Source organism: Zeus faber, assembly GCF_960531495.2.
Source record: "Zeus faber genome assembly, chromosome: 16".
Classification (NCBI taxonomy): Eukaryota; Metazoa; Chordata; class Actinopteri; order Zeiformes; family Zeidae; genus Zeus; species Zeus faber.
The window spans coordinates 25,990,413-26,017,177 of NC_137202.1; the positions used below are offsets into that span (position 1 = coordinate 25,990,413).

A 26,765-nucleotide genomic window follows, 5' to 3' on the forward strand; every position below is an offset into this window, starting at 1 on the left:
TTTTATTTCTTCATATTTTAACATGAGAAATAGGGAGCTTAGAGAGAGCCCCCGAATAGCACACATCATATATCTATGACGATAAACTATTATTTAAGCAGAACACTTGAAGATTCCATTACCTTAACACGCGCGTCGTCGAGGACGTCCACCCCCGCACCTCCTCAGAATTGCCTTGCACAGTAGCTCTGCTTAAAAATTAGAAACACATTTTCAACAGTGCACTGGGGTCTTTGAGGGGTTAACATTTTTGTTCTGCACATGTAATGACACATTCTGTATCAAGGAACCTCGTGTTGACCGTTTTCACCGCTAACCATGCAACAGCAGATGCTTGTGTTATGACAGAAGACACATTAACACTCGGTTAAGTATGGTGCAAACCATTAGGTTGATGAATATATTTGTGGACACATTTTTTTTTTCCCCTGTGTGCGTTTTTCATGTCATATGACAGACCATATGCATCTTCGATATGTTGGACCGCATTGTATCTTTTAAAAGAAAAATAATTTGCAATTTCCATTTGGGTTTAAAGTGACTGTAACAAAGTAGGCCATGGTGCTGAATACATTAAAAAAAAACCACTAGGAACAGTATGCTGCATGCTTAGATGTTTGTCAATGGCAATTAAACTTGATCAACCGATATGACTCGGGTGAGTTCGGAGCCCTACATTATCTAAAGCTGACATAGTCGATAGCATGTAATCACTGATCCAGCAAAGCGAGTGTTACCCTTTTATCAAACTGGGCGACATTTCTGGAAACAAAGTCCACAACTGATAAGTCCCTGATACATTTCAAAGAAACGCAAAAGGACTTTAACCGCACAGCTCGGGAGGAAAAGTGTCTCAGTCCAAAGGGGAAGAAAAAAAAAAAGAGAAAACATGTTCCCTTCAGCCCCAGCAAGGTGAGGCCACGTTTATAATTCAGGCAAAAAATAAATAAAAATACTCTGAAGGCACGTGGAACACGCCTGCGGCTGTCCTACGTGCTGTTGGGCTTCTTGTTTTGTTTTGTGGTTTTTTTTTGTAGAAACAAACCATTCTTCTCTTTTTTTTCTCGAAAAGGAGGAACACCTCGCTTGTTATCATCTCGCTAGTTGGAGTGAAGTCGGTTTTCACTCAACATTGAGAATCAATGACTACCGCCTTATCCAACGACACGCACGCACGCACGCACGCAAACACACACACACACTTTTACAACACGTTCTAGAAGCTCCCATGTCAACATAGCATGTATCCTCCAGAGTTGATTGGGTATTGATGTCGTAAAATGGTGCGTTTGCACTTTGACTCGGCGGTGGAGAACTGACCCCGAATATGTGTGGAAATAAACGTCCGCCAGGATTCTACGAGGCCGGGTGTAACCTGGAATTACCTTGGACCACCGTGTCCGTGGGGTTGTGTTGCGTGTAAACCGTGTGGGGTCGAAGTGACGTAAAGCGACAAGGCCGCCCTCCCGAACGGTGGTACGCTGACCCCACCAAAAAGAGATCAAAACTACAAAATACAGCGTTCTCATCTCGCAGACAGGATGAGCGACGGGTTTTCGGACTGTTCTCTCGGCGGCCTTGTCCATGGGGTTGTTTTGCAGAGAGATTTCCGCCGCCGAAAAAACAACGGGGTCAAAACGGAAGCGAGCCCGGTGTGTGGCGCGAGAGGCGGTTGTTGTTTACGCGGCGGGGAACGCGGAAGTCCGTGCGTGTCACGTGACTCGTCGGAACTTCCTGATTGGTCCGCAATCTGTAGTTTGCGATGGGACAAAATTAGAACTAATATATATATATATATATATATATATATATATATATATATATATATATATATATATATATATATATATATATATATATATATATATATAAATAAAAATCAAATACAATAAAATATGGGAGTAGCTTTTCTGCACAACATTCATAAAACCAATTTTGAAAATAGTAAAAAAAAAAGGAGTAAAAAAAAACCCAAAACTGTTATTCTGACCTCATTTGAATGTGGTTAAATTGCATACTGTTTGGGAGAGGTCAAATGCATTAGCGCTAATATCCTACAATGTTGTGATTACGTCATTAAATCACGTTGGAATGTGCGACTGCGCTGTATTTGCGGTGACACGGTGGTATATCACGCTGACGGGCCACGCACATTCATCCGATTACTGACTCGACAGATTCCAACCGACGGAACATGACTTGGCACCTCATTCTGCAGCCAACTCCCTACGGTGCGCGTCTCTCCGCGCCGACCAGAGAGCCGGGACTTCGAACAACGCGTCCCTTCTTTTCGCAGCGTATAATAAACAAATACATAAATAGATGGATAAATAAATAAAAATGCACGTCCGATTGTCCGCAGCACTTCTGCACCGGCTCCGCAGCTCGGAGCAAGACCCTAAATTTACACGGTGCAGAGTGCGTCAGCCCCCCCGCGCCCGCCTCCTCCTCCCCCCGCGCTGTCACAACAGGCTTGTGCGTAAGAGCGGGGCCCGCGTCTTGCACGTTGACTCACGTAGGAGCGAGTGGGTTCTGGTGTTGCCGTTTAAAATGAAGCAAGCTCAGACAATGAGTTCATACAAGATCAGAAATTGTATTTGGCAATTTTTTTTAAACAAGTGCATACAAGTACAGCTAAAAGCATTTCAGTTTTTGCCAAGTGCTCGTAGAGTAGCATTAGTCACATTCTACGTTAAACAGGAACTGCCACCAGACCTAAAAGTACATCAAGAATTTTGTTAAACATCAACGAAGAGGAACATAGTCCATTATAATGAGTACATACCTTTATCTTCAAAAATATAGAAACACAATGTATTCAAAAATCAAAAATTATACAACCATGTTTACGAAGTATACTCTTCCCTTGGGTCCAATATGTACAAGTCCGTTAGTTTGTTTGAATGGTATGTATGTGATATTTATATATTTATACTCATATTCTTTCCTTCCCCATCCCAAAAAAGTGTTCAGACAAAAAAAGGAAAAAAAAATCAAGGGTCCCTTTCCTTTTTTACTTTAACGTCTCCCGCAAGGATGGTCGCGATCTCTCCTTGCATGAAAGCCCACGGCACGTTAGAACCGACCAGGGGACACTTCTCTCCGCTCGGACAGTACACCTCGCCCGTGGCGCCTTGCTGCTTTATGCTCTCCCTGGAACACGGGAAGCAGAACTTGTGGGAGGGCACGGACGGGCACTGAACAAAGTGCGTGTCCTCCAGGCGCTCGTGGCACAAGGTGCAGCACAGCGGTATGCTGCCCGGTACCGAGGAGTCCGGAATGCTCTGCGGGTGCACTTGGTCCATGCCCGGCACGTGGGGGGTGCCCGACGCCTCCCTCTGGGTCAGCCGCCTCTGGCTCATGGAGGACGGCGAGAGGGGGCTGCTGCTGTTCCTGCGGGTGGTGGAGTGCACCTGGTTGGCGTCCTTGGGGGAGCTGTTTCCGCCCGCGTTGTCCGCCGCCAGGATCAGCGCAGCCATGGGGGACTGGCCGTTCTGCGCCGCCTCGGGCGGGGTGGTGCGGGAGTGGGGGGATATCGTGGAGGGGGGAGAGGCGAAGCTCGGCGGGGGGACCGGCGGCATTTTCAGTCCGTCGGCAGGCGGCGGCGGCAGCCATTGCTGCCCTTCCCCGTTCAGCTTGGCGGCCGTCCCCTCGCCCTCCGGTTCGGGCGAGGCTTTTCTCTTCATGCTCCGGGGGTGTTTTCCTCGGTCTGGTGGGGGTGGGAAAGGGTTAAACAACATAGTCGAGCCACAGCAGCAGACAAGAATGAAGAATGAATAATTCACTGCAAAGGAAGCTCCCGTTCTTGTTCCCTGCTGCACCACATGCTGCATAACAATAGCACCATATATAAACAGAGAGAATTTTCTTCCATACTAACACCTTTATTATATCTCTGTTATTGTATTTACTAGGTGAAAACACAAATATGCTACCGATGTTTAGTAACACACACACACACACACACACGCATATCAATAAATCACTTGAGTAGTGCCTACCTGATTTGGAAGCTGTGGCACTGGCCTCATAGCCCATAACCCTCTGTTGCATGGCAGCGTGGTCCTTCTTGAACCTACTGTCGAACGTGTGGAGAGCCATCAGGTCCCTCACCGTCTTGCCCTTGCCCATCCAGTCCTGGTCGCCCCTGCTCTTGTGGCTGTCCGGGATCTCCGGCGTGAGGCTGTCCGGTCTGTGCTTGTCCTTCACCTCCCTCTCGTGCTCGGTGCTGGAAACCGAGGCGGGTCTCTTGCCCAGGTCGCTCGGGCTACCGGACGACAACGCGGACGGCAGCCCCATCTGTCCCGGTCTGCCGTTGACGGCGTGCACCGGGGGTATGCTCCCGTTCACCAAAGGCACTAGATTGGGGGGGACCGCGCTATTCCTGCGGGGATTGGGACTCTGGCGGTTCAGCTCTGGCGGCTCGTCCGGTTTGGGAAATCCGTTCGGCACGGGGATGCCGTTCGCCTGCCGCCCGGACTGGTACTCTGGACCCAGTCTAGGCGGACGGTCCGAGGAGAGCGGGTAGCGGTCCAGGGGCTGCGGCGGCCGGGAGCCGGGATCCCCCGCGGCCGCGTGGTTGATCGCCTGGATCTCCTTGCCGGAGAGCTGCGACTTCCCCCCGGGCCCCCCCGGGGACCTCCCCTCCTGGAAGCCGTGCGCCCGCTTGAGTTGCCGCGCCGTCTCGATCACGAATTCGATGCGGTCCGCGCCCTCGTAGTTGACGCAGCCGCGGCACACCGGCTCGGTAAAATCCCAGATCATCGCCCACGGCATGCGCGGCAAGTCGCACAGGTAACACGACTGCCTTCTGGAGGCAGCGACCGCCGCGGACGACATTTGTCTGTTTTTGTTTTTCTTTTCTTTTCACACACACACACACACACACACGCACACGCGGAGAGTGGGGGGGGGACCCTAAATACAAAAAAAAATACCTTTTCTCTCCTTTTCTCCCAGGTAGGTTTTTTTTTTTTTTTTTTTTTTTTTTTTTTCAAATGTCTCCAATCCGATCCCCCCTGCAACAACAACAACAACAACAACAAGAGATCCGCTTCTACTGGAAGGGAAGCTCGGTCCTATCTCCTCCTCGCTGCCGACAGTGGGGTTTAGCGGGAGAGCTTCATGGTCGGTGTGTGCTTTACTCCGGAGCTCCTCTCTCTGCCTCCCTCCGCCCTGACTGGTGGTGACTACACGGCGCGACGTGGGGCGCGATGTGGAGCCGTGACGTCACCCGGCGCTTCCACGGCTCCCATTCTATTTACTTGATTCTTCGACAGCCCCCCGCCGCCGCCACCACCACCTCAACCCCCACCTTTTAGCGCAGGCTCTGTCAGTAACCAGCACACACACACACGGGTTTTTTTTTTTGGTTTTTTTTTTAAATCAGCTGAACTCTTGCCAAAAACTACACCCACCCACCGGTCTGCAGTGCTTACAACCAGCCGTGGGGTGGGAATAATAACCACCTAGTCCGCACGGATCCTCGCCATACTACCGCTACCAAAACGGATCATTACAGGCTTGTTTATTTTCATTTTTGTTTATTTTTATAATTATTTTTAAGTGGCACCGTGACGATAGATTACTCGGGGGGCGCCAACTAAAATACGAGTTTTAAAATAAATAAATAAAGAGGAATAGCAATGGTCGGATCTGCAGAGAAGGCGGAGGCGAGGCTTGATTTTCTCAATGCACAAAGATTACTACTGGTTTGCAATGAATGAGGTGGGTCACGCTTGGAATATTTATATAATTATACAGAAGTAATTTATTTTTTCTAAATATATAATTTTTTATTTTCCTATATATTACTACTATTATACCTAAAATGAAAAATATATTTGTATATATATATATTTATTTAATATATTTACATGTTGCGCGATGACGTCATGTTTCCAGCGCAGCGGGGGGGGGGGGTGGTATTCTTTTATTTATTTTTATTCGGTTCGGGTCAATAAATAAAAAATAACAGAAAATAAATGTCTTTCTCGTGGCGGCGTTCCAGTGTGTTGGATCTGGGTTACAACGCGAATATGATGCAATAAGTTAATGTTGAGTTATTGTTTAACTCAATACAACTACAACAACAACAACGACAAAAAAAACAAAACAATCGGCTTCCGTATCTTTGCCAGAGCAAGGTCTCGTCATAAACAACCCGATGTCAGACTTTTTTAGGGATTGGTTGTTGCTTTTGTTTTTATTATTATTATTATTATTATTATTATTATTATTATTATTATTATGTGGAAATAACGTGTTAACGCAGATTAGAAATGCGTCCACGTACACGTGTGATCCGGCCCCGGGAGAAGTGTCCCCGTATCCGCCCGGTGCAGCAGCTTCGCCGCGGGGGCTTTGGGTGAGGCAATGCGTCTGAAAGCTGCAGACACAAAGCGGGACGTGTGTGTGCAAGCCCCGCGTGACGTCGGAAAGAGGAAGCGAGACGGTTTGCACGCACGCACGCACACACACGTACACACACACACACACACACACACACACACACACACACACACACACACACAAAACATTCCCAACATACAAAAAATATATTGGTTGTAAATTAAAGCCTGTTGCAAGCCCAGCCCAGCCCTGAGGTTGCCTGGTGCGTTGCCGTGCGCCGCCATACTGAAATAAAGTGCAAGTTGCGGAGTTGGTCGGGACTGTTGGTAAAACGCTTGTTACGGGCTGAGCTAAAACAGGCTAGCACAACAGCAGAGGCCTCCCAACTGCGGTTGGGAGCCACGAAGGCTGGAAAAGTAACAAACGATTTATACATTAAAAGCTGCCCAGGAGAGTGATGCTGTTTATCTTAGCCAGGTTCAAACAAGAAGTACAATATCAAATTGGTTTTGACAGCGTCAGGCAGCATGCTAACTGCGTTAACTCAGTGCATAGCCGCAGGGCAAATCAATTAGCCTAGCTCCTGCGGGAAGTTAGGGATACACACCTGCCGCCGCCGCCTCAAAAACAAGTTATTTGAGTGATGCGTCTTTATGGCAGGTAAAAATTAAAACATGATTATTGGAGATTTGACACTCAAAAACCAACTCTCAGAAACTCAAGAGTTGGCGCTGTAGAGTTGCCAGTACAGGCAGCTGGCAAACTGGCAACTCCCAACTGACTTGAAGCAGTGCTTTAATGTGTCAGGGAAAACAATAACAACTAAACAATTTAAAACAACTAGGAATTAATTTCAAGGTTTTCATTTCTCCTCATCATAAAGGTGTATTTCCATGTTTCCCTATAATAGAAGCTCGGCCAGTTTGTCTTTGCATTGAGTTAGTAGTACTTTGAGTAGTTGAGTAGTACTGAACACAGGGCTGAAACTGGAATTTAGCATTCCTTTAAGTTGTAACAAATAAGATGATAATTACTATCAACATTTTAATAGGAAATGGCTGTAATGAGGAGGAAGACGGACAATTTAGATCCCTCTGATTGGATCCATTGGATTCCACTGTTGGGTTTGTGTACGCCATTAAGTAGAGGCCTACTGAGATTTTATTTGAATTTAATATGAACAAGGGAGCAGCAACAAGATTATTCTGTTTGAAAGAGTCCGAGGACGCCAGACGTGCACAGACTGCACTGTGTCCTCGGCATAATAACCAGAATCAAACTCGAGATGAGAAAGATGTCGGTTTGAAAACGTTTAACTTAAAAGAAACAGGCTGTAAATCTAGACAGGAAGTAGTTAGTGTGTGTGTGTGTGGTTGGAGGGGTGGGGGTAAGGGGAATACCCAGCGCATGACAGCGTCTCCGGCCCGATAAGCTGACGTTATGTTTTGTTTCTGCTGCAGTTTGAGCCCGCTCAGTTTTACATGGCCCATCTTTTATTCATGCCAACAGTGAATCATTACAAATTCTCTCTGAAGTTTCATACCTCTGGATGTTTCCCCGTGTCACGTGTTTTACATTTTTGTTGTTATATAACCTATTTGAGCACAACTGCAGAGGTGTCTTGCAAAGTCAACTGTAATTTGTTTTGCATACACGAAATTGGGGGTTGGGGCAGGGGGGTGTGTGGGTGGGTGTGTGTGTGTGTGTGTGGGGGGGGGTCATTAAAAGACAGTACCACATGTATTTATAGAATACAACGGTTTATTTGCAGCTAAACTACAGTAGCAACATCCACAGGGCTTTACAGAGTCTTGGCATTTCTCTTGGGAGTGAGTAACCATGGCTACCTCAAGGCCCCCACCGCCCCCTCCCCCCCAAGCAACTATACCGTTTACAGTGCTGCTATTTTTAACCGCAGCTCGGCCGCGACGTAGGGACGTCGACGATGATGACAATGATGATGAAGTGAAAACGTCCCCCGCATCTCATGGCCTGCCGCGAGAAAACGTCTTCTTTGGATCGGATCCCCGCGGGGTACACACGTGAAACAGGAACCCAAACAAAACGACTAACCGTGAGATAGGTTTAAAATGGTGGAATTCAAATAAAATGGAGGGTCCAGGCAGGGCGAAAGGAGCGGGGGGGGGTGCTGGGCGCTGGAATCCGGGGGCTGGAGGCTGCAGAGGTGATGTCATTGGACCGGAGCGGAGAGGAGGCGAGTGAAAAACAAGTCTCCCTCTCTTTATTCTAATCCTCTTTGCAGTCCCCGACGGGGGCGGGGCGGGGCAGGGTGGTGTGGTGGTGTGTGTGTGCGTGTGTGGGGTGAGGTGGGGGGCTGGCAATCAGCCAAGGCAAGGGCTGCTGGGAAATGGCAGCGGATGCCAAGCAGGCCCTGCCGCCAACATGAGAAGCTCACATCTTTGTTCTCAGAAACCTGGTGTGCTGCCAAAGACCTCATTTCAGCTCCATGGCATGATTACACTGGATGTAGGCCAACTACTGAGAGCTTGCTCACCCGCTCCCTCCCTCCCTCTCCTGCTCTCTCTTTATACTCCCTCCCCAGGCGCTCTCTCTCTCGCTCTTGCTCTCGCTCTCTCTCTCTTTTTCCACTGGCTTCAAAAGCTTTCTGCCAAACATGCAGCAGTTGCCATGGCTGCAGTGTGGAACACAGAGGGGAAAAAAAAAACCCAAAATGAGTAATGAGTCAGGCTTGAACCCAGATGTGCCACATGTGCAGCCATCTTGAGTCAAAAAAGGGGTGGGGGGGTAGTAGCGTATTCCTTTATCTGCCTTACTTGGCAGTGACAAAGGAATCGGTTAATACAAAAAAAAAAAGGCGGACGAGGAAAAGCTGGAAGAAGGAGAGGAAGAAAAAAAAACGTGGGCTAAAAGAGGAACATTGTTTTGACATCCATTTCGGTTGGTGGCGGCCGCTCGAGGGGCAGATTCGTTTCGGAGGGCGGCCAGGAATAGAAAAAGCTATGAACTTTTCTTCAGTAAGGCTGTGCTAATGATATAGTATCCCGTGCCATGGACCCCCCCCCCCCCGTGTACTCTGCACTCAACCAGAAATCCGATGCACTCCAACCCCCGAAACACACACACACACACACACACACACACACACACACACACACACACACACACACACACACACACACAAAAGGCACTTTAAAGAGAATTGTGTTGTGTAAACTCATCAAACTAGACAGAGCGTGTGCTGTTGCCTCACAGCAAGAAGGTCCTGGGTTGGAATCCAGGTCCTTTCTGTGTGGAGTTTGCATGTTCTCCCCGTGTGTTATCGCGTGTTTCCTCCGGGTGCTCCCGTTTCCTCCCACCAAAAGACGTGTGTGTAAGGGGTTAACGCTCCAGTCGCTGCCCCCGGGCAAGGCACTGGCAAAAGATCTGAAGTTGTTCCCCGGGCACTGCACTGCGGCTGCCCACCGCTCCTAGGTGTAGGATGGGTCAAATGCAGAGGAGAAATGTAGTTGTATTCTTCTTGTACAATGACAACAAAGAGATATTCTTGTGGAGTCATCACGTGTTGGGGATCTTACTCGGCGGGATGAGTCACTCACAAACACGTCACAATGAGGAAGATTAACCATCTCGGGCATATTAAAGATAAATAAATACTAAAGTCTGGTTGGTGGCTGCTCAGGCAATTAGAAATCCCAATTAATCCTCAATTGGGTGGTTGGGGTATTTTCAGCCGTACTAAAGACCATTGTGACGGCACCTAATTCCCAACTAGATATTCTTGTCTTTCTGCTGCAGTCTTTCTCTCCCTCTCCCTTTCTTTCTCTCTCTCTCTCTCTCTCTTTCTCTCCCTCTCCCTTTCGACTGTCGCTTTCACACAAACAAACAAAGGCGCGCCGCTGATCCCTGAGAGAAAAATGTCGTCAGCTCTTATCGGAGCTGGAGTGTCTGGTGACTGGTCTGCACTGGTATTATAGCCTGATTGTAGTCAGGCGGAAAAAAATCAGACAGGACTAGAAATCAAGCAGCGTGTATGTGTGTGTCTGTGTGTGTGTGTGTGTGTGTGTGTGTGTGTGTGTGTGTGTATGAGAGAGAGGAGTAGAGCTCTGCATACTGTATGTAAACACGAGATGTCATCATAAATATTGTTCGAGTAGACAGGATCATGAGCACTGTAAACATTATGTAACGGGCATTTCACTTACGACAAACATGGCTGTGAGTATCTGACCCCGCCCGACACTCCTTTTGCAGAGGGACTGTGTTGGGTTTTCAGCTGTATTTTGTCATCGTAGCGGTTGCCAGTTTTGAGTGTGTTCATATAGTGCAGTGCGGGCGTTGCAATTATATTCCTGCTTCTGTAGTGTAGAAAAACAAGCAGATGTGCACATGAGTCATTTACAAAGAAAGTCTAAATGCAAAAGTAGGGGTGTAGCCTAAACTGAAGCAAAATTCAAGTCTGTGAATTATATATATTTTTTTCAATATTTTGGGCTAGATTTGATTATAAACAGGCATTCAGAGCGCAAGAAATTGCAGAGCCTTTTTGGCAGGCACTGCGGTTCCAGTGAGCTCATTGGCCATAACTTAGACAATCTACTGTAGCTCTACCCAGCAAAGATTTACTGGGGAAGCTGGGCTTTTTGGTAGCAAAGCTGTCATTTCGCTGCGGTTTGCCTCACAAATTCCGTGCTCGCTGCGCTTTCTCTCTCTCTCTCTCTCTCTCTCTCGCTCTCTCTTTGATTATCTGGTCAACAGAGAAAGTTTCGCCAAAGATGTACTCCAAGTTGTCGCAATGGCATTCCAGTTCCTGGAATCAGCGGGGGCAACATTCTGTCGTCGCATTCAGCAACAGCGTCAGGGAGTGGTGTGGTAGTAGGGAGTGGTGATAATTAGCAGAGTAATGAACATAAACTTCCCACTTGTGGGCATGTTCTGTGATGTCACCGCATTCAGAAATGTAGCCCGGCCTCACTGTCAGGAGAGAGCGAGGTGAAACCGCAGCAGCTTTTCAATACTCTGATAATAACCCCAATCTCCTGCAGCTGGGTCCCCTGTCGGTTTGACAGGCCTGGCCCTCCCCACCCGCAAGTGGTGCCAAAACCACTCCCTACTACCACAATGGGAATATATAACGACAGAAATCTGGGGGTCCGATCAATTCAATCAATAGAAAATGTAGCCCCCGAAAATGTGACCTTTGACACACTGTGTTGTTTACTTTGGGGCATATGATTCAAGTGAATAACTTTGTCACCACCATTCCTTGATGACACTCGTGTTCAACTAAACTGGTTTCACGGCCGCACTGAGAATGACAGGGAGGCCCGGATGTCATCATGCACACACATGCACAGGCGCAAATGACATCATTATTCACAACAGGGAAATTGTCTCGATTCGAAACCCAGCACATAATCAAGTCGCCTCAAGCCAGAGCTTGAGGTGACAACACTGTGGGAAAGTGCAGCGGCCTTGAAGGAGCATGATAAGCCTCGGGAGACATGACACTGCATGTTTGCGTTGTGCAAACTGTAAACACTACAAACACACCACAGATAGTGAGAGAGTTCTTTTTGTCTTATTGGCACAAACTCGCCAAAGGGGTGATGGTGGGGTGGGGTGTGGCGGAGGTGATGTTTTCTTGTAAATTGAGTGTTTTTTCAGGTTTGTGACGACTGCGAAACGGGGCTCGGGACCGGTTTGGCCAGCAAGCGAACTGGTTTAGTTCCTCAAAAACAAAAAGGCCCGTTCGTCCTACCCTGGGGGCGACTCCGCCGGGTCTGCCCCCTCTCGCGCCGATCTTCTCGAAACATGACCTCGCTCTGTGCAAATGATTGAAAGCGCCCTCGCAAACAAAGAAGGATAAAGTTCACCTATAGGACACACAATGGGAGAGGGGCGGTCACATCTAGACAAAACTTGAAGAGAAAATGGTTTAACGATGACTGAAAAGTTTCGTCACACCCAGGGGTATTCCTCAATGACACCCGTTCTGCCAACGTCACCCACTTGGGCCGCCTCGCACGTTGATACTTTTTTCATGCCCCCCCCCACCCCCCCCTATTTTTTTTTTTTTTCAGACCCCCCCCCCAGAGAACCTACCGCGCTTTTGTTTGCCTACGTTTTTATCTCCTTCTCTCTCTCTCTCTCTCTCCCTCCCTTTCTCCCCACGTGATACAAACCCGTCTAAGCCGACAGGCGGTTGGTTGCCTAACAACTAGGTGAGCAAAGTTCACCCTGCACGGACTTGCAAAAAAAAAAAGGAAAGAAAAGCCTCAGCTGTCACATGATCCCGATTCTGTTAAACATTTACAGAGAGGAGAGGAAGGGGAGAGTTTTTTTGTTTGAACGGACGTCAGTCAGGCCAACCAAGCAGTCAGTGGCCCCACCCCCAAAAACACAAACAGCACACTGGAACAAGAAAGTTGTCACGCTACGAGCTGTCACACACAACACACACACAGTTCCTTTCTCTTTTGCCACAAGTGTGTGTGTGTGTGTGTGTGTGTGTGTGTGTGTGTGTGTGTGTGTGCGCGCGCAACTGGGACAGTTTACTGATTACGACACTGCCCTGTCACAAGATGAGCGCCTCACCGGAATGCTGTTGTGACACATCTGTTGCGTTGACACAAGGGTTAATAATTCAACTGCGCCCTTATGCGCACACACACACACACACCCACTCACAAACACGAGTTGGCTGCCAACAGGGCGGGAGTTTATTCCACTGTCCCAGCCGCAGTCATCGGTTTCTATTTATCATTCCCCCCTAATCTAGTTGTATCTTAACCAACTCCCAACGGTCGCCAGGTTTATCACAGGACAATCCCCTTTTACCGCACTACTGCTGCAACACAAGTGCAAAGGTCCACCTTACACACACACACACACACACACACACACACACACACACACACGCAATACTCTGCCACCAATGGTCCAGAAAAGTGCAGAGGTTTGCGCTGCATGCCGGGAGGTGTTTTCAGAGTTGGCGGAGGTCACTCGGTGCGTACGCCCGCGGGATGTCATGCGCTGCCGCTCTGCTTGACACTGTTCTGATCGAGAGGGTTCAGCGGGAGTTCAGCAGAGAGCTACATTATTCATGCGCTGGCGTATACCAAAGTGACGGCAGAGGGCTGAGCCTTTTGTCACCGGTTTAAGTGCTTGTACGTTTCCGTACCTTGCTCCAATTGTAAAAGTTACCCAGTTTTTGCCTTCTCACGCGGCGCCTAAATGCATCGTGACAGGTTTTTCCAAGGTGTATTTTGTTCGACTTTTTTGTTCTTCCTCGTCAGCTATATTGTCATGCGCTGTCATGCAGTTCTACCAGGGTAAAATGTGTCCGTGCGATTCCATACAGGTGGCGGGTGCCCGCAACTCTTAACGTGCGCTGGCGCGAGGCTTTGAAAAATCCCCCTGCTTAACAATTCCAGGAAAGCCGATCCACCTGGAAATCTCATGACTTCCTGAATCTAATTCCAGGCCTGAGCTATCAGACTGTCTGACTAGCGGCTTTCATTGGGGGAGAGCAAACACTGAATGTAAGTGCATGTTTTCCAGGACCAGAGTTGAATTAGGCATAAGGGCTCATGTAACGCCTGCAGTGAACTCGAATGCCCCAGCAAAGCCCTGATTATAACCCTCCACACACACACACACACACACACACACACACACACACACACACACACACACGCACACACACCTCCGGCCCGTCTAACTGAATGATGGAACACTGAACTTAAGCGGGGGTGGGGGGGCTGGTGGGGGCTGTGGTTGTCCCAGCCTCATGAACGGGCCAGCGCACGTCGCGCATGTTCTATTCTTGCCGCTTTTTCAAATCCGGTCTAAGCCCCGGCACTCGGCTTGGATCATGTAATAACAGCCATTCATGCATTATTACGAATGCTAGCCATTTTGATTTCCCCTGATCTGGGGAAATTCTGATCTGCATTGCTTGCGAAAAAAAGAAAAAGTACAAAAGAGTCATGGACACCCCCAGCAGAGAATCCCGGACATAAAAAATCGACAGCGGGCAGTGACCTCATCCGAAGTTGACACACCCTAGCCCCATGCTGCTTTGTTATCTTCAAAAAAAATAAAAAAATAAACATGCAAAATCAGCACATTCCACGGAGCCCTCAACTGCAACAACAGTGGCGAAGGGAAAAGTAAGTTCCCGGGGTGGAATCGGGGGAAAAAGTAAATAAACAAACGTAAAACTACGTATGTATGTATTCGAGAAAGAAAACCACACAAACACGACTGTGCAATCGTTTTTTTATTTTAATTTTTTTACCTTTGAGATAAATGGAATTGTGAGTGTGGGATTATTTTAAAAATGTCTCACTTAGAAAACATAGTAAAATTAAACCTTAAAGCTAATTCAAAGGATTTCCTTGAGTGAAATAAGTCACTTTTTACTGAGAAGGGGGAACTTTTAGTGACCACTCTCCTCATTTTAATAATATACAAAGACTCTAGGTATATACAGTTATACAGTACACTGTATATACTACTGTCTTACTCCAATGGCGGATGCCTTTCTTCCTGTCGAGTGCATCGTCTCCAAAGATAGACAGTGATATAGACGTGCACAAGATGGCCCGGGCTGCGGGTCAGTCCCGGCCGCTGATTCGAGGTGTTGTGTTTCTGCTTAGTCAGCAGCCAGCAGCCAGCTAAGCTCCCATTCAGGCTTTTTTTTTTTTTTTTTTTTTTAACAGTCCACAGAGCGGTAAATAGCTACGAGGAGGATCACAGGCTCCGCAGCTGATTGGCCCGATGCTCGCCTGACGGAAACGGGAAGCGAAAGAGAGCGACGCGGCGGACAGAACAAACGGACAATGGACGGGCAGAATGCGGTCGGAGAGGGCAAACGAGAGGAATGTGTCAAAGCCCCGTGGGGGGGGTGGTGGTGGTAGAACAGCAAAATAGGGTCCTTATGTTCTCGCTGCAGGCCATGCGACTCACGCAGGAATTCTGCCGGCGAACCAGGAAGTTCTCTGCATTCTAAACATGAGAATAAAACGCTGTGACCCGTGGGCGTTTGTCACAAAGTTAGATAAGATCGTTCCACTATGATGTTCAACGATGGAATTTGTTCGTTTCAAGCTGCTCTCAACAGCTAACCGCGATGTGTTTCTGCATCTGAATATGCAATTAGACTGTGGCCTGTATTGAAATTAATCCTGTTTTGTGAATGAAAATGTAAATACTGACAGTCTAGAAGTGTATAGAAACACTGCAATAAATACTGAACGCTATAACTGCATACTACAATAATATCATAGTAATATTATACACTGATACTAAACAATAACTAGACACACAGTATTGTTTTTAAAGTAGCAGGGTGAATCGAGATAGGAGAGAGAGAGAGAGAGAGAGAGAGAGAGAGCTGTAGCCTACTATAGTGCTTGAACTTGAACATTTTCATATGATTTGTAAAATATGAGGACGGGAAATGTTTACTCATTTCATGCATCCGGTAAAATACAAAATGGTTATCTTAGCATTTAGCGTTAGGCGGGTCATGCATACCCACACGCATACATTTATCAAAAAATATCCCCCGTAAAAATTGCGAAGCAAAATACTCACAAAAGATGAGTGATAAGGGGAATAACTTATTGACACTTTGACGTCGAAATAACTCGCCCTCGTGGGGTCGGCGGCAGAGCTTTGGACCATGAGGCTAAGTCACACGCGATCAATGACCGCTCACTCATTTCCGCGTAAACAGCTGGAATCTGGCGGGAAGCGGCGCGGCGGGCTGCTTCGTGTCACTGTAACGACCGGCGGCGAGGAGCCTGGCGTGGAAAAACTAAGTGACAAGAATTTTTTTTCTTTTTTAAATAAAAAAATTAACAGGCTCTCCTGCCCAAAAAGCTTTTACACAGATTTCTCTTTATACAGAAACCACCCCCACCCCTTCGCCTCCGCCTTTCTCCGTGCACACTCCCATCCACCCCTTTCCCCCTGCATTCCATCAACCTACTGTCCCCAAGCCTGGCTCTGAAGGTCAAACCAGAGAGAGAGAGAGAGAGGGAGGGAGGGAGGGAGGGAGCAGACTCCAACTCTGTTGTTACGCCATTTACAACTCCCACACACAAACACACACACACACATACATACGCACACGCACGCACACGAACGTACACCATTCACCGCTTCCACTTTTCCTCCCCACCACCTCCGACAGACTGGTTTAAACAGGCCCTGCAGAGAGGAGGGAGGGAGAGGATTTGCGGGTGGGGGTGTGTGTGGGGGGGGTGTCACTGCGCATGCCCAGTGAGGAGGAATGCCGTGTGATGGCAACACGGTCGGGCTCTCCCATCTGCTGATGTAGTGCGCTGCGCTCGGCCCCCACGGGCGCTTTTCCATCCGGTCTAGTGAGCAGCCAGATCAATTTACTGTGGAATGAACACAGAGTCAGCGGCTGACGCATGCGCGCCGGCGCGGGCGCGGGCGAGGCGGCGTCGCGCGCCGCAGTGCAGCAAAGCGGACGCGGCGCACGTGAACACGCGCGTGAGTCACGCGCGTGAGCACGCGCGCGCGCGCGACGACGGGGGGAAAAACCACCTCAGACAGCTGGCGCGCACGTGCGTGGGAATTTACTCATGCATGCGGAGCGAATTAGATGAGATTACATTAAAAATATATATAAAAAAAAAATAGCAAGAGAGGTTGATTCAAATGGCCAATAAATTAGTCAGGGAAATCCCCCCTCCCTCCTCCTCCTCCACTCCAGCTGAAGGGGTATAAACCATGCAGTCTCTGCATTCCAAAACCGCCCCCCTCCCTCGTGGGCCTCCTCTCCTCTCCACATGGCTGCAGAGCTGGAAACATTAACTCTCCCAAGTGAGTGAATGAGTGTTTTGTCCCTTCATAGAGATCTTGCAAAAACCATGAAAACTGGGAATCTCACCGTACAGCCAGTCTGCATGTTTGACTGGTCATTTGACTGCATTCAGCACCAAAGTGAGCTAATGCACTATAACCAGACTAGAAACGGGGCTGTGCCACTTCCTCCTGGCAACCAACTGTAGCCAAACCTGAGGCCTGGGTTGAGCGATAACAACAAACAACCCATCATTTTGGAAAAGCGGTTGGGTTTGTTTTCTGGCCGCCGCACCACAAGACTTTTCACCGAGGCAACAAGACATTCACGAAGCACAATGCAGCAACGGCGAGGCCCGCATGTGCGCTCCCTCCTACAACGCCTCAACGCACTCGACTGGCCCCGGGGTGGCACGCCTGACATTTAAGGCATGTTGATACTGATGCATATCGTCAGCCCACATAACTCCTGTGGACACACACACACACACACACACACACCCAAACACATACAGTACATGCGTTCACTAGCCCCCTCCAACTTTTCGAGGACCAATTTTCTAAAACGCTCGGCCGTACGTGTGAGCTAGCTCTCCGAAATGGTCATTTTCCTGGCGGAACGCGAATTGAGCTGTAAATCTGTCCGCGCTGCGAGGTGTTATGTTATATGAATAATTTAAACATATTGGGACACATAGATATGTGTGTGTGTGTGTGTGTGGGGGGGGGGTTTATGTGGGATTTTATTTGCAGAATCACGCCTGTGCTTTTTGATATGGAAATCCCACCACTGCTTTGGTAATCGCTACATGTCTGATGGTGCATTGTCCCGGGGATGATCCGAGAGCCAGTGTGCAGGATGACACATTGGGAGGCGCTGCCACACATGGCCTTCATAACAACGAGCCACTTGGAGGACGGCGGGCACCCCCACCGCTTTCTGCGGCGCCGCTTCAAGGCCGAGTCCAGTCACCCGCTTTAAACGGGCTCGGAATTTCCACGTACGAGTACAACGCGCGGGTGACCCTTTAACCCCCCACAGCACAGGCGTCCCCACCACCACCCCCACCACCACCACAACCAAGAAACTATACACTCCTGAGTTATGGCAACGCCAGTGCTCTGTCGCCCACACACACACACATGCACACACACGCGCAAGACCTATGCGGCCACACGCTTGCACATCGACGACAGACAGCTGCGGCTCAGAACCAGAGCAGCAGCAGCTGTGCTGGGCTGTCTAAACGGGAGCCCGACGGACAGACGGAGTCGACAGCGGTTGCCTTTAAACACATCTATTCTTGGACTCTCCCTCTGCCCTCTCATTCGCCGCCTGTGCCCCTCCCACCCCACCCCCACCCCCACCCCCCACCACTTTTCATTCCTGTGATGTTTCGTTGTATTGCCGAGGTCTGCCTGGATACCGCAGAGTCTGGGATTATTGCAACGTAACCCGGTAGCGCCGAGGAGGAGGAGGAGAAACGCCTGTTGTTTACCTCCCAGATTCAATTCAATCCGCCCTCTCCACTGTCAAACGGGCCGCACCAAGAACCACTTGGCAAGCACGGTGTGTTAGTTGTGACTGTATGTAGGGGTTGTTTGTTCTCTTGTTTGCATGCGTGCGTGCGTGTGTGTCTGTGTGCGTGTGTGTGTGTGCGCGAATGAATCCACCCCATTGATCCTTCAAGCCCTTCATTTTCTCAGAAAAAGGAAGCCAGGATTTATGAGTGCATGAGCAGCCTGGGGCGACATCTCCCAGGAAAGTTGAGCATTTCCTGTGAACAAATTTGGGTTGTGAGGATAGAGGAGTGTGCGTGTGTGTGCGTGTGTCTGTGCGTGTAGGCGTGGGTGGACAGGTTCCAATAGAAACACTATCCAGTATCACTTCACTTTGCCGCGGGCCTACGTCATCGGGGCTTTTTTGGGTGGGGGTGGGGTGGTTGGGACACGGCGGCTTTTTCCAGGAAGCGGACCCCTGATTGACACTTGGCTCTGCTGATTGCCATCCCTCAGGGATGGATGCTCGACGACAGCTGCAGTTTTAAACCTCACACTGCTGACTCGCTGTGTGAGGTTGAGCTCGTTTTTTTGGTTTTTTTTAGACCGTCTTTTCACAAGACGGACGCAGGGGCGCAGATGTGCGATGACTGCTCAAACGTTTAGTAAAAATAAAAAAGTATATATATATATATATATATATATATATATATGTTTTTATTTTATATTTTTCACTTAGCCGGCTGACTTTGCTGTTCATGTGTGAACCGGAACCACCCGAATTTGGGAATTTGGGGGAAATTAACAAAGTATGAAAAGAAGAAAGAGCGAAAGAAGGGAAAACATTCAGAGAGAAAGAGTGTGTGTGTGTGTGTGTGTGTGTGTGTGTAGGGTGGGGGGGGGTTGGCTTTGAAAGTTTGAGCCGAGGGGAACAAAAGTGCTGATACGCTGAAAAGAGAGCCAGTATTCCATGGAGGCTTGAAGATCCCAAGTGCCCTGCAGAAGCCCAATTCAGAGGAAGAGAGAGAGACTGTGTGAGCGTGTGTGTGTGGGGGGGGGGGGGTTGCTGGGAGTCATCGGGGACATGGAGAATGCCTGGTAAAGGGGGCCAGTGGGGTGGAAATGGGGGGGGGGGGGTTGGGGGGGAGGATCCATTCCAGTAGAGCGGGAGAAAGGTCACAATGTAAAGCCAGCGAGGGTGGGAGGCAGAACCCGGGGGCGGTGTCCAGGCCGGGCCCCGTCAGCTGACGCCTGCAGCTGTGTTTGGAACATCAATATGAGCCTTGTTGAGCGCCCCCCCACCCCTCTCTCTGCTTCCCCTCTCTCGCTCTCTCTCTCTCTCGCTCTCTCTCTCTCTCTCTCTATTCCTTTCACTCTGCATCTCCTGGCCCCCGCTCAACCCAGCTTAACCCTCACCCTCCACGACATTTGCCTCTTTTTTTTCCCCCTTTTTTCCTTATTTGGCTCTGATTTATGAAAGTAGGGCATGTGCCCATAACTGCTGCATCAAGGCGCTTGTGCTGGAGCCTCCAGAGGGGCGCTAAGGCTCTGTTTACATCAGCGCAGACAACGGCACTGTGTTGCACAATCGCCATGGGCGACCGTGGTTATATAAAGCATGTGTGAGGCGGGGGCGGCGGAGCACGTTTGCTCTGTTGTTTTTGTGTTCGCCGAGTGAAATGCCCACTTATTTCGGGAGAGATGTCAGTCCACGCAACCTTTCAGCTGGAAAGTGAAATACATTATTGATGCATAGTGTGCCGAATCTGGAGTTTTTCACAGAGAATTCTCAAAGTCTGGGGAATTTTTTTTTTAACAGATTTGGATCGAGCCGCTGGGGATGTGCGCACGTGTCTGCGATCCGCCTGCAGCGGGAGAATTGCGGCGGCCTGATTTGTAGAAATGTACAAGAGTGTGTGAGAACACATCACAGAGAAAGTGACAAATGCTCTGAGCTCTGCAAACAGTGCGAGGATGGGTGGTTGGGTTTTTTCTGGCGGGGTGGGGGGCAATCGGTCCCAAAGTGAAATTCCAAGTGCTTCATGACCAGTTTCCATGACAACAAGCCTGATAGCTCAGGCAGTAGATACAGGGTCTCACAGAGAAGCTCATAGAGACGTAATATTGATGCAACAAAATTGCCTAATCATGTTATGTGCATGAGAGTTGACCGTACTGGCTGTCGTTTCTCGTTCCTATTCATACCACGCTAGAATCCCATTGATCCAAACCCCACTTATGCAAACTCGCCGGTGAACCCAGCACGCTGCGGCAGTCAAAAAAAGCATTGCCAAATATCCAAAATCGCATACTGCGTGCTTAATACTACGTGCTTAATACTACATACCACATACTACATATGAGCACAACTGTCGTGCCTGCTTGATTGTGTGAGTAAAACATGTTTTTGAACGACACGTTTTTGGACGTGCTATGTTGCCACACGGGCCCTGCCTCTTCCTTTCAACGCATTCAGCGTTATCGCAATCCATTGCCGGATACGCTTGCAGGCGTAGTTTTCTGCAGTTTGCATACTACTGCATTTCACTAGATGTTGTCATCCTGGTACTTTGCACATACGATCTCGTACTATCAACCAAATATATACTAATAGTATACAAAAAATGCTCATAGTAGCTCATAGTTACAGTGCACTAGTATGGATCCTTTTGGACACAGCATACAGTATATCTTTTATCACGAACTTCACTTTCTGGCTCCCCTTCTGTTAATGCGTCTGTACAGTAAAAGTTAAAGTCTCAGATGTCAAGTTGGAAAAATATGAGTGTATTGATTTGATGTTTATGGATCCTTCTATGAGGTAATAACCGGATATTAATACCTAAAATTTAAACAAATTTTAGGTATGAAAAAATTTGGATCGTGGATCGATTTAGGAACAGTTCTCCTGTACATTCTTTCATGTCTTGGTCAACTGTAATTCCTGTGCAGTTTGGCTTAATGGCGTTCCACTTGATAGGTTTTAGCCTCAATGGGCACCTGGACGTTAAAGACTGGCAGCCTGAGGTCGAGATGATTCATGACTCGATCTGTGTGAATGAGCAAGTCATACAAGTAAATGAATTGCTCAACCCTATGGACACTCTTTGCACTTCATCATCTGACATGCACAGATGGGGTTTTGTGGGTTTAACCTTTTTCTGTGAAGGAATCCAAATGGCGCATCCAAAACATGGCCAGCTGCTGTTATCACAAACCATTAACTCATGTGATGCCATGGATTAAAAAGGCCACGTTTCCACCATTGGAACTGTGAAGCTCCAAAGCCCCAGATGAAAAAAAAGACTTGGCTGTGAGTTCATCTAACCTTTCTAAACTATGCTAAACTGGTGCGGATTCAACCGCAGGCCGTTTGGTGTAATTCCCATGCCCGTGCATCCCAAAGAACAACTCACAAACATTTAGAGCTAGGGGCTTGGGAACAGTCCCGTCTCCGATATTTCCCTGACTCCCTGCAGATAATTCTAGGCTCTGTGCCCTCTCCGTCGTCGTGTTTGAGCCACGGTCAATGCAGCTATGCCGCTGCAGATGGATTGGTACACTCATTACTCCAATTCTCCTTCCACAAGAGGGAATTATTCGAGATGCGATGTGAGCCAATTGGTCTGCAGCCCTGTTGCTGTTTAACATGAAGCGTATCGCTCATGAAGCTTTGGTCTCAGTTCGGCAAGGGAGGACCGAGGACGCGTCTGTTCATCCTCAGTCTCAGCACTGAGGGATTAGCATCACCTGCGGCCATCCCCCTCAACCAATCAGAGCCTGCCACACCCTCTGAGAACCAGATCCATTGACGGCCAGCCGCTATTTGTCGTGTCGCTTGCCTCTGTTCTTTCATATGCCGCGTTCAAGCACTGCCACCTCCATCCCATCTCCACCAGCACCAGATTCCACCTAGCGGATCTAGCAACGGCAGTTCTCCATCACCAGCAACATCATTACTCCTGGATATCTTGTTTTATCCAACAGGCTGCCCATGTCAACCAAATGTAAACATGGAATAAAAGTTACTTTTAAAAATCTGCTTTTACTGGCGTGGAGGCACAGCCAGAGAGACGGCGCCATCAAAGGAATCTTCATTTTAAGTCCGGAGCCGTAACCTAAATAAAATGTATTTTTACCCTGAGATGTTTTTGTTTTTTTTCCCATCATGCCGCCAGCCTTTGTTGCGGGCAGGCATGATCTCTTTGTAAAACGCCTCGTACTCTCATTTATCCCTCCCAACGCCCACACTTCTCCTCTCTCGCCTCTCCTCTCCTCTCATAACTCAGCTGTTACTTGGCAACGTGGTCCCAGCTGGAGCAGCTTTGCCGGCGTTGCCAAGGCAACAGAACGCACACATGCAGAAACGGTAAACATGTTGGCTTCTTCAGCGCGCCGGGCCCGGTGTGCACATAAAACCGACATGTGTATTCACTTACGCTGATACATCATCTGAAGGCAGCACTCGAGCTAATCATAGCTGGAATGATCACTGGTATAATCACACGCACCTGTGGCACATTTACATACGCGTTTATGTCGAGACAGGAGAAGCAGGTTGGGAGCGCAAGCAGATTGTTGAAATACCACCCGGTCAAATTGTCGGTAATTCCCTCACAGATGATTATCTACATTCATCCACGTCGTTCTTTTAGGGTGGATCACTTATCATTTACAATGCACCATTATATGAATGAAGCCAGGAGCCACTAACAGCCTAAAGGATACGGGCGTCGGGAGGAAACGCCTCACCTCCCACTCTCACTCCAGGCAACTCGGTTTCCGTTGTCATAGCAACCCGATCCATCATCTGCAGGGGGATCAATTGATTCATTATTGAGTGAGGCGAGCCCCCCTCTTTGCTTTCAGTTCACGTCTACTTACTCTGCCTTCAAGCATCCATTATTGACGTTTAGAGCCTGCCCACTCACTGGGGCTGGAGAAGAGAGAGAGCGCCTCCGAGCCGCCCTGGTTCCAATATTATTCACATTCTGCGATTCTCTCCGGGAAGCCGCACGGATAATACGGCTGTGCTCGGTGTACGTTTGTTGTTGTTGTTGTTGTTTTACACGACAAGAGCTGCGTCCCTTTAACACAGATTCTTTGTTTGATGGCCGTGACAAGACATCCCCAAACAAGAGCTGACGATTTGCCGATGGCGCCCCGTGACGAAGACGGACCCGCGTTGAATCCATGAGAAAAAAAAAAACCACCACGCCGCCTCCCTTCTCGACTGGAGGAATGGGGTGTGCGTGTGCATATGTGTGATGGGGGTCGGGGCGGAGAGGGGGTGGGGGGGGGTGTCTTTGTCGTGCAGACAGGATAAATTAGCAGCAGCTTAGGCTCAAAAACCGGAAAGAGGTTGGAGAATAATGCGATGCGACACACGAAGCCTGCTCCGAAAAAAGGAAAAAAGAAATGTCGCTTCCCAGAGCCACGGCTGCGGGGGGGGGGGGGGGCTTTGATGGTATCCTCCTTTTTCCAGTCTCTCCATAGAGTCTACGGCACGATATGCAGAGCCCCGAGGCGCCGAAATGGGGTGTGCGGGGAGGGGGAACTCTCGTGTTTATGGGAAAAACGGGCGATGGAGCGAGGTGGGGTAGGAAAAGGAAGACAAATGTACATTATTGAGGGAGGCTGGGGGGCGGGGGGTGTGGGGAGCTTGGTGTTTGCTAAATGGATGATGTCAGCAGGGGCACTTTGACATCTTTAATGTCATCTCTCTCAGGAAATTACATCATTACCCTTCTTTCCCGGTCTGGTCTGATACTGGGAAACCCACTAATGGGTGTCAACAAGCGCTCCCCTGTGGTTGAATAGGAACGCGGGTGGCAAATATTTATTTTTTTCCACCCGTCAGTTTTCTTTGTTTTTATTAATTACTTTTGTTTAGTTATGTGTGGGTTTTTTTTTTTTATATTTTTATAATTCTATATATATTTAATTGTTTTCTTTTATTTTTACTTTACATTTTATTTTATTTTATTTTATATATACAGTACTATGCAAATGTTTTAGGCACTTTAGATTACAGAGAAAACATTTGTCTCGGTTATTTTATATCTTCTGCATTAGTGTGTCAATATGTCTGTAGCATGACAACGACACAAAAACATACAGTCAGAATCATAAAGAACTATCTTCAGCGAAAAGAAGAACAAGGAGTCGAGCAACAGATGGTCCGGACCCCACAGAGCCCTGATCTCAACATCATCCAGTCAGTCTGGGATTACATGGACAGACACAAGCGATTGAGAGCTGAGCCTAAATCCACAGAAGAACTGTGACCAGTTCTCCAAGTTGCTTGGAACAACCAACTGAGTACCTTCACAAACTGCCAAGTGGACCGAGGAGGATTGGTGCTGTTTTAAAGGCAAAGGGTGGTCACACCAAATATTGATTTGATTCAGTATCCTCACTTTAAAACTTTTTTTTTTTTTTTACAAGTGCTTAAAACTGTTGTACAGCACTGTGTACTGTGCAAGCTTTTTTTAACAGCCATGAAAAATTCCTTGTATGTAAATGCACCTGGTGATGCACGACCCACACTGTACACTGTATGTGCCTTTCATCAAAGCGTCATTTCCGGAAGACACGACGCGGCCGACCCTGTGTGCGGGAAACCCTTCGCCACGCCCGTCCCCCGGCGGACGACCTTAGGTGGCCCGGTGTGTTACGCCCTGATAATGTAGTTGTTTGTTAATTATTCCATGCATTTATAATTGAATGAGCGTGTCGAAGTTGGCAAGCACAATCGCCAGTCGTGGCGACGACGGCAAACTCCTTTCGAGCCAGGCAGAAGGCCACCGGAGCCGCTCGGAGATCAAACCGCGTTGGATAATTGATTCATTAATCATCTATGAGTCCATTAAATGCGACTCTTCCTCGTGGATGCAAATCGCCCGGATCCCCGGAAAAGGACTTATCCTTCGTGATTTTTGCCCCCGCTCGCTCACTCGTTCCCATGGCTGTTTAAATAATTTATGGAGGAAAAACAACTCAAACTAGACAGGGGATAATCAAAAAGCCTTTTATATGCAAATGAAAGACGATAAAAAAAAACAAAAAAAACTTCACACCATGTTTTTTTCGTAATGTATACATAACAAGCCTGTCATGTTTCGGGGAGGGGGGCCGTATCCAAACCCACCTGGAGAAAGAGAGAGAGAGAGAGAGCAAAGTATTCTGCAGATCAAAAAACCAGGTCAGAGGGGCTGACGATTCGTTGCTTTGGCGCGTTTCATTGATTCATGAGGGCCTACGAGGCGGGTCGACGATGTATTACTGAGCACTTACACGCCACCGCGAAGGAGGAATCAAAACAAGAGAGAGAGAGAGACGAACACAGCGTTCGCGCCGGCGTAGTGATGTGCGGGGGCGGGTGCGGGGGGGGGGATACAAAGGAAGTAAAAGATAACAACGTGGTATCCATGGCGGCTCCGGGGGGGAGGGACTCAGCGGTGACAGGTTTTTGTCTTGGGGAGGGCGGCGTTCGAGGGACAGAAGACGGGTTTGAGCCGTGCGGTGGAATCGGCTCAGCTCGCCTCCCCCAGGACGGAGGATTTGTGGTTGGCGTGCGAAAGTGGAAGCCGGGTCAGAGGAGCGTTGGAGGAGATGGTGTCTGCGTGGGGTGGGGGCGGGGGCGGGGGCAGGGGGCTTTACAGCCACGGAGCGATGGTCTGAGGGTTACCGCTATTTCAAACGGATTGGGGACAAAGAGGGAGGAAAAATAAATCCTGATCTCATGCCCTTCAATTGGAGATCTCTGGCCCACTGTGATTGAGCCATCCATCCATCAATCTGTCTATCTGTCTATCTATCTATCTATCTATCTATCTATCTATCTATCTATCTATCTATCTCTCCATCTATCTGTAAGAACCACTTGCTTCCACGGCAAGTAATACATTTTAAAAAAGTAAGAAAATAAATGAAAAGATGGAAACCCAGAGTCGTACGCGGTGTAACGAGAGGGGCTGCCTTTGAAGAAGAAGAAGAAGACGAAGGAGAAGAAGAGATGGATGGCAGTCAGACCCCTGGGGGGTCTTTGTATGGTATCGGGGCTTTCGTAACAAAACTACAGTTTCAATAAT

The 26,765-nt window shown here is 48.5% G+C and overlaps 1 protein-coding gene across 1 annotated transcript; it reads right to left on the bottom strand.

Moving 5' to 3' along the window:
* Positions 1-2,573: 2,573 nt before the first annotated feature.
* irf2bp2a (interferon regulatory factor 2 binding protein 2a) lies at positions 2,574-5,194 on the bottom strand. The gene is made up of 2 exons (XM_080016882.1): positions 4,002-5,194; positions 2,574-3,709 (listed from the first exon to the last, which is right to left on the bottom strand). Exons 1-2 carry the CDS (start codon positions 4,837-4,839, stop codon positions 2,994-2,996), a joined length of 1,554 nt encoding a protein of 517 aa, XP_079873008.1. The 5' UTR covers positions 4,840-5,194; the 3' UTR covers positions 2,574-2,993.
* Positions 5,195-26,765: the final 21,571 nt, after the last annotated feature.